The sequence below is a fragment of the Sinocyclocheilus rhinocerous genome, unplaced genomic scaffold (assembly GCF_001515625.1).
Source record: "Sinocyclocheilus rhinocerous isolate Xijiao unplaced genomic scaffold, SAMN03320098_v1.1 scaffold1862, whole genome shotgun sequence".
NCBI classification, from domain to species: Eukaryota; Metazoa; Chordata; class Actinopteri; order Cypriniformes; family Cyprinidae; genus Sinocyclocheilus; species Sinocyclocheilus rhinocerous.
The window spans coordinates 303194-312504 of record NW_015653470.1 but is presented as its reverse complement, the minus strand read 5'-3'; the positions used below and the strand labels follow the sequence as shown (position 1 = coordinate 312504).

General features: G+C 30.5%; 1 protein-coding gene across 1 annotated transcript in view; it reads left to right on the top strand.

Moving 5' to 3' along the window:
* LOC107716057 (kunitz-type protease inhibitor 1-like) overlaps positions 1-9311 on the top strand; it is a 14757-nt gene that overhangs the window by 3515 nt on the left and 1931 nt on the right. The window contains exons 3-10 of the mRNA XM_016522381.1: positions 1504-1661; positions 3078-3219; positions 5217-5387; positions 6628-6678; positions 6775-6906; positions 7283-7333; positions 8609-8779; positions 9037-9096. Of these exons, the coding sequence (XP_016377867.1) occupies positions 1504-1661; positions 3078-3219; positions 5217-5387; positions 6628-6678; positions 6775-6906; positions 7283-7333; positions 8609-8779; positions 9037-9096 (936 nt within the window). The remainder of the gene's footprint in view (positions 1-1503; positions 1662-3077; positions 3220-5216; positions 5388-6627; positions 6679-6774; positions 6907-7282; positions 7334-8608; positions 8780-9036; positions 9097-9311) is intronic.

The following is a 9311-nucleotide window of genomic DNA, read 5'->3' as shown; positions in this document are numbered from 1 at the left end:
AAAAAAAAAAAAAACGTTTTATTTCAGATGCAACATTTTTCATTTTTATTTAGTTTAAAGCTAAATTAATAAAAACTATACATAAATAGCCCAGAAACTAATAAAAAAGGAGAAAAACACACAACAAAATTAGTACAAATTTAATTAAAATTATGTAATGGTACCTATTTGTGGCCTTTATGTATAAGGCATTATAAAGGTATTCATAATGTATATTATAATGCAGCATTTCATAAATAATTGTAAGAAAAGTATAAAATATTAATAATAAAAGTTAATATGCACTTTTCAAATTCCTTGCTACATATGAAATTGGTTGTTTTCATGTGTTTTAATGAATTATTATTTGATTATATTTATACAATAACAATGAATGGGTAAGTATTATATTATAACTGTGGTTATAATTATTCATGAGATCATACAATGTATTACAAAGCATAATTAATGCATTAAAAGACTTTTATACTTTTAACATTTTTCATTTTTATTTAGTTTAAAGCTAAATTAATAAAAACTTTACATAAATAGCCCAGAAACTATTAAAAAAGGACAAAAACACACAACAAAATTAGTACAAATTTAATTAAAATTACATAATGGTAATGGTAAGTAATAAAAACAGCAAATACTTCTAAATTTCAGCATTTCTTAATACATTTTTAAAATCAAAAGTAGTTTCTGTTAATATTATTTAATGGATCTGAGCTGACATGAACTAACAATGAACAACTGTATTTTTATTAACAAAAATCAACAAAGATTAATAAATAATGTATCAAAAGTAATGCTCATTGTTAGTTAATGCATTAACTAATGGGACCTTATTGTTACCATATAGTGTTACCAAAAAAACTATAATAGTATCTCAGTGATACTAAAATAATGCTGGACAAGTGCAGTTTTTTTTGCATTGACTGGCAAGACATATTAAATATTACATATAAATTAAATAGCCAATAGCATTTAGTTTACGTCACAACCATCTGATTGACAATCAAAAGGATACCCTCTGGAGTCCAAGAACCATAGTTTTGCTGTTTTTATGGAAGAGAAAGACTGTAAATTAAATGCACGTATCTTATAAATGTTTATTTTGTCATGTTTTTGGAATACAGTGGCATGGACTAAAATTCACAAATTCTGATCTCATGGAGTCTTTAAAAAATAAAGATTATCCATGAGCTGAATGCAAAGACATGATAATGTCGCTGTTGTGTTTCTGCGCCCCTGGTATCAACCGTGTAGAATCTTATCATGCAGCCTGTTTAGTGTCAGTATCTTTTAGTCTCAAACTTTCATTTCCTTTGTCTCAGGCACTTTAATAGTTCTCCTAACGCACCTAATCAGCTCATCTTCAGTATACAAGATCTGTCTTGTATTATTCTCTCATAAGCTCTGGCTTGCTTACTTGTTATCATTCTTGGCGTCTTGTACAATTTTCACAGTTATTGTTTTATATTGCATAATATTTCATCGCTGCAGTGTTTTGATTTCTTGCAGACGTAGAGGACAAACCTCCAGTCGCAGTGGCCGGGCAGGACAGAGTCGTTCAACCCAAAGAAGATGTGACTCTGAATGGCATTGAGAGCAAAGACGATAAAAAGATCGTAAAATATGAGTGGGTACAGGTGTCTGGAGACCAGTCGGCTGTTATGACCGTGAGTTCAGGTTCATTATTAGAATAATATTTTCTTAAAAAATACATGAGATTAGTTTTGTAGACAGATATAAATGGTGCCTATGTATGACTTTGTTAAACTACCATTTTAATTATTTTTATCTTTAGATATTTACCTTTACCTATTTGTGGCCTTAATGTATATGGCATTATAAAGGTATTCATAATGTATATTATAATGCATAATTTCATAAATAATTGTAAGAAAAGTATAAAATATTAATAATAAAAAAAGTTAATATGCACTTTTCAAATTCCTTGCTACATATGAAATTGGTTGTTTTCATGTGTTTTAATGAATTATTATCTGATTATATTTATACAATAACAATGAATGGGTAAGTATTATATTATAACTGTGTTTATAATTATTCACGAGATCATACAATGTATTACAAAGCATAATTAATGCATTAAAATAATTTTATAATGCATTACATAGAAAGGCTTCAAGTAAAGTGTTACCGATATTGGTTGAAATTGGTTGTTTTCATGCTTTTTTAAAAATGAATTATACTCTCTAAAGGTGTAACAAAAAATAGGTAAGTATTATAATATAATTAATGTATTAAAAATACTTTTCTAATGCATTATATATATAAAGGCTTCAAGTAAAGTGTTACCGATATTGGTTGAAATTGGTTGTTGTCATGCTTTTTTTTAATGAATTATACTTTCTAAATGTGTAACAAAGAATAGGTAAGTATTATAATATAATTAATGTATTAAAAATACTTTTCTAATGCATTATATATAAAGGCTTCAAGTAAAGTGTTACCGATATTTGTTGATTCTGATTGTCTTAAAGTGTTTTAAAGAATTATATTTCTAAAGGTGTAACAATGAATAGATAAATATTATAATATATTATAAGTGTGGTTATAATTATTCATGAGTTCATACAGTGCATCATTATAAGGCATAATTAAGGCATTAAAATACTTTTATAATGCATTATATATATATATATATATAAAGGCTTCAAGTAAAGTGTTACCGATATTGATTGAAATTGGTTGTTTTCTTGCATTTTAATGAATTATACTTTCTGAAGGTGTAACAATGAAAATATAAATATTATAATAGTATATTATAATTATTGCATTAAAAATATTATAAGGCATAATTAATGCATTAAAATATTTTTTTAATTCATTATATATAAAGGGTTCAAGTAAAGTGTTACCGATATTGGTTGAAGTTGGTTGTTTTAATGAGTTATATTTTCTAAAGGTGTTACAATGAATTACAGGACATAAGGTGCATTACAGGGCATAATTAATGCATTAAAAATAATTTATCATGCATTGTGTATATATAGGCTTGAATGTAATTTTAACCGATATAACCGGTAATGCACATTTCTCATTTTTAATATCTTTTTTTTTTTTTTCAGAAAGGGCTGTTTGTGGATTCAGTAACGGTCTCCAATCTTTCTCCGGGGATGTATAAGTTCAGACTCATGGTCACAGATGACGCTGATCAGACGGGATCAGCCGAGGTGTCAGTTTTGGTCCTGACGCCAGAACAGTCACTCCGTGAGTACATGAAAACACATGTTGTGTGTTTACTTAATTTATTTATTCATTTTTTAACCCTTCTGCTGTGCTGAAAATCCTTTTGGTGTTCCTGGCCAAAAATTGCTTGTAAATCTCTTATTTTGCTGTATTATAGCCAAATTTAGGATTCAATCATCTTGTTTTCTTTCAATTAGCACAGGTTTTGTATTTCTTTTTGGATCTGATTGATCATAGGCCTCATTAAACTGAGCTCATGCACCTCAGTTTTTCAGTCAATATTGCCAAAGTTATCCACAAATAATGTTTTTTTCTTCACTCAAAAACTGACGTGCATAAGCCAGTCAAAAACCTGACCAAAGCCTGATCCGTATGCGTTATGATATTAAAAGCAACAGCTTGCTTTAAAGTAATGGGTCAATGCTGTCATGTTTTCTGATAAGTGTTTCGCAGTCATTTAATCTGATTTCTCACAGTGAAATTCACATGCGCTGTTGACCTCAGATGAGTTCTAGTCCAACAGGTTTTGAAGTGACCTTAAAAATAGTTGTCGGAAAACATGGATTAACCATTTACCAGGATTTGTCAGACTTGAATACATAAATAGTTTCATTCTGTTAACCCAGAATGGTCTTGTTTTCTAAAAACTGATCCCCCCCCCCCTCATACTTCCTATTAAAAGGAGCTTTATCACTAAGTAATTTAAGCTTTGCTTGGTCAAAACGGTCAAATCAGCAGTTTAATGGTTTATTTTTAATTGAAATGATTGAGGAGTTGTAGTTTTGTGACTGATTGCTTGACGTTTCCTAGTTTCAATAGAATTGAGTGTTTCACAAACTGGTGCGGCAGGTTTTACGGTGGGAGTTTCACAGAGAATGACTGAGCATTTGCGAAGCAGTCTAGCTGTAAAATGTAAATCTAGAATCCGTATGAACCCTGAATTGTAGACCAATTCTATTAGTTTTCATGCTGAACAGACATTTACATGACTCTGTATTCATTTGAATTAATCATGTTGCATTTGCATTATTTATAGTGTTTTTGCATTATTTATAGTGTTTGGTTTCGCTGCCTTGTGTTTTGAAAGCGCAGTGTTTGTCTCATCATTGATGGCAAGAAAATGTGTGACACTGACATCAAAAATTAATTAAATATTAATGTTTTTCCAAAGAGTTAAATGCATGTTTATCAACAGCATCTGTGACATGCAGACAGCAAATAATTGAGTACAGTGCGTACAGAACTTAACTTACAATACAAACGTTAATTTTTAGAAACTGAGGGACGAGACATTATTTACTGTTGGTAAATCAACAGCGTGTCAGCATGTGGTCTTTCATGTTTCATCTTGTGTTGTGTAATGTAAGTGATGGTTTCAGTTTTTTTGTTTGAATGAACGTTCATATTTCACATAGTTCATGTGTTCACACACATACACACACACATGGTTATGTAAATGAGCAGTACAGTATTCAAACGACTGTAAAACACACTCAGGAAAGCCGTTCGTGACGTGACAACACATGCATAATTTTTACTAAATCGATGTTATATTTGTATTTGCTTGCTCATTCACAGCTTGACTTTTATTAAGTCATAAATGAAAATTATATTGACAGTGTATTGTTCAAGTAATGAAGCTTTAATTCGAGTTTCCATAAAAGATAAGTGCATTGATGTGACGTTTGATACTGACATTAATTGCATTAAAGTTCTAACGTTACTATCATGTGTTTTGCACTTTGTCTCTTAAAGTCATAACTCACTCTCCACCGCAGAGGTTCGCAAATCTCATTTGCATTTTCACATGCAATTTGTCACATTACAAGACGCTAGAAGCAGCGGCACAAACACGTGTTGATTCAAAAGACTTTATATACAGTATTGCACGCACATTATATCATAATTTTGGTGTTTTATGTCTGGAACAACATAAGAATTAATAAAATGTTACTTGTTCATGCATAACATTTGTTGGGAATAAATAATGAATAAATGACTGATTTTCCTCCCATCAGATCACTGTCTGGTGCCGAAGAAAGAGGGTCCGTGTCGAGGCTCTTTCTCACGCTGGCACTACAACGCCGTCACAGAGAAATGTGAGCAGTTCAATTTTGGAGGCTGCAAACCAAACCGTAACAACTACCTGGTGCTCAACGAATGCCTGAACGCTTGCGACAAAGTTTCAGGTATTGAGCTTTTTCTGGTCATGTTATAAGTGCATGGCAGTTAATTACAGATAAAACTGTCAGAGTGCAAAAAACAAGTAGAAAGTCAGTGAGTATGTAACTACATATACCTAACTCTCTCTCTCTCTCTCTCTCTCTATATATATATATATATACCGTATTGTCCCGAATATAAGACAATGTTTTTTTTCTTGGAAATACATCTGAAAAAACACGGTCGTCTTATATTCAGGGTCTAGACTTTGACATGTCAATAATACACCCACAACAATAGGTGGCGCCAAAACCGCATAAAATGAGTGTGCCATGAAATACGTAATGTAATGCGTGTTGTAAAGATCGCGAGTAAAAACAAAAGAAAAAGAAAACCTTACAGCTGCACGAGTCGTGACTGTCACGTTACCCTGATGGGACCAAACTCCCTTTGTGATTTTAAAACGTAAGACAGTACCCAGATTTGAAGACTACAGTAAGATTTAACTTCTACTGTTATATATATATTAATTAAAATGATATATTATTATATATTCTGCAAGTGAAAATATATTTACTAATTAAATTAAGTATAATGCAAGTGACCATTATTGTACAAAATGTGTGTATAAGTGTTTATTTAAACAAATATAAAATATATAATAGGCATGTAATACAAAATAACTTTTATCTTACCTTTTATAGGTTTATAATATACTTATTGTGAGTAAATATTGTAAAAAATGACTGTCTTTATTAAACCGCAACCCTGTTTTGACCTAAATACATTTACTCATTTAGCAGACCTTTTTTGTTTCAGAAGCAACATACAAATGAGGACAAGCGATTTATTATAATGTACATGATCAGAAATTAGAAGAGCTTCTTTATGTGAAATGTATGCATGTCTGTGCATGCTTTTTTATAATAAATTACACTGTATTTTATTGTCACATTTAATCACACTAACACATTGACTTTTCAAAAAAAAAGGTGCTTTTGTTTTACATTAAATATTTTCTTATTGCAGCTTTTGCTGCAGACCTTTTTTGTTTCAGAAGCAACATACAAATGAGGACAAGCGATTTATTATAATGTACATGATCAGAAATTAGAAGAGCTTCTTTATGTGAAATGTATGCATGTCTGTGCATGCTTTTTTATAATAAATTACACTGTATTTTATTGTCACATTTAATCACACTAACACATTGACTTTTCAAAAAAAAGGTGCTTTTGTTTTACATTAAATATTTTCTTATTGCAGCTTTTGCTCCGCCGCCGCCGTCTGGAAGATTAGGTCCGATCCACGATCAACGTAAGTCCATGCATGCTGATGATTTCAGTTTAATTAGTGTCTAGAATATTCATATAGACATGTGCGAGTGAAATGGTCTTCTGAACACACACACAGGGGAGCAGTGTGACGCGGCTTGCGGTCCAGATCATTTCTCATGTTCAAATAAATGCTGCATCGAGAAAGATTTGGAGTGTGACGGGAAAGCGCAGTGCAGCGACGGTTCGGACGAGACTGAGTGCTCCAAACGTGAGGACAAGCATCAAAACACATGATACATACACATTTTTGACATCGGAAGACTTCAGATAAAGTGCATGAAGTCATGCTTTTATGCTGCTTTATTGTCACTTTTGATCTCAAAAGCCCCTTCTGCTTTCATTTAGTGAAGAACATACAGGACTGAGCTTGAGGGAGTAAATGATGACAGAATTTTGATTGTTATAAATTCACTGTAAACCACGGCTTCCTGGGGCTTATTGCTTTATTTTATTTTATTTTATTTTTTTGATGAACTGTCCCTGTAAATGTACTTTAATTGGAGATTGAAATGAGGTTCGGGTCATTTATTAGGTTTATGTGTGACTGAATAGATTAATTTAAGTTTTTCTCGTCTTCTGTTCAGTGGACAGTAAGTTCCGTCGATTGCTGGATATTCCTGTGGACAAAAGCAAAGGTGATTTATATTTCATATTTTTAACTTTAAATGTATCTCTAAGTATTTATTGATTTATAGTTTTATCTTGGAAAAACTGATCACTGTATTTCATTTTTATTTTGTTAGATGAAAAAAACTAAAATATATATTTTTAAAACATTAATTATTATAATTTTATGTTGAAAAATTAATCAACGTGTTTCATTTATATTTAATTTTTGTTATTATATATGCAAAGATTAAAAATATATTTTTTATTATAATTTTATCATTAAAAACTCATCGTATTTCATTTGCATTTTATTTTCTGTTATGATACATGCAAACTTTAAATATCTTTTAAAGAATTTATTGATTATATATATATATTTTAAAACTCATCACTGTATTTCTTTTATATTTATTTTTATGATATATGCAAACCTAACATACATCATTTTAAATATTTTTTATTATAATTCTATCTTGAAAAACTAATTACTGTATTTCATTTTTATTTTATTGGATGCAAAACTAAAATATATATTTTTAAAACATTTATTATTATACTTTTATCTTGAAAAACTCATCACTGTATTTAATTTCTATTTAATTTTTGTTGTGATATATGCAAACATAAAATATATTTTTGATTATAATTTTATCTTTAAAAACTCATGGTTGTATTTCATTTGCATTTTATTTTCTGTTATGATACATGCAAACTTTAAATATCTTTTAAACAATTTATTGATTATATATATATTTTAAAAACTCATCACTGCATTTCTTTTATATTTATTTTTATGATATATGCAAACCTAAAATACATCATTTTAAATATTTTTCTATTATAATTCAGTATAATTCTGTATTTCATTTTTTGTTACGATATGCAAACATTATATATTTAAAAAAAAAATGTATTGAATATAATTTTATCTCGAGAAACTCGTTACTCTGTTTCATTTATATTTAACTTTCTGTCATGATATATGCAAACTTAAATATTTTTTAATATGTATTGATTATAATTTTATCTTGTAAAGCTGCATTTTATGTTTTAAAAAGCTACAAAAGTTGTATTTGTGTATACAGTATACTCATAGTTTGTGTAAATTAAAATATAAAATACAATTAGGAAATGTTACATATATTTTATTCATCATATGTTCTCATATTTATTGTTTTATTTTTGTAAAGTGTTTTTGTGAAATTAGAGTTTTGTCAGCATGTAATACCTTTTGCCTCCTCAATATTAAATTTCTTATTAAAATGAACATGGATTAATCCGTGATGCATTCATTCTTCCAGTGAATTGCGTGGAGCCGCCGGTAACGGGCCCCTGTCGCGCAAGCTTCACTAACTGGTACTTCAATCCGTATGAACAGCGCTGTAGTCGCTTCAACTACGGCGGCTGTGATGGGAACGAAAACCGCTTTGACACGGAGGACAAGTGCATGCGGTCGTGCTCCGGAGTGACCGGTGAGTTTTACTGTATTATCACTCAACATGGAAACAAAATGGACGTCTTTTCTCATGTGAAGTATTCATTCGTGCATGCTATTGTGAAAAAAAACTTGATTAATTTGAAAATATTTTTAAAGTGAATTTTCTCTGATGTTGTTTCATAGCTGGTCACTGTGTCATGCAAAGAAGATTTTTATTAAGAAAACATGAGACTGTAAACTTACTGAGGTCGTTTTTCTCCTGCAATCATGTGTCTTTTCTTTGTATTTCAGAGTCTGATGCGTTTGCCAGACGAGCTCATTTTGGGAAGCAAGAGAGCAAAGACGAAACGGGTAACGCGCAGGCAAAACACGCTTAAAGGAACACGCCACTATTTTTGAAAATAGGCTCATTTTCCGACTCCTCTAGAGTTAAACAGTTGAGTTTTACCGTTTTCGAATCCATTCAGCAGATCTCCGGGTCTGGCGGTAGCACTTTTAGCTGTAGCTTAGCATAGATCATTGAATCTGATTAGACCGTTAGCATCTCGCTCAAAAATGACCAAAGA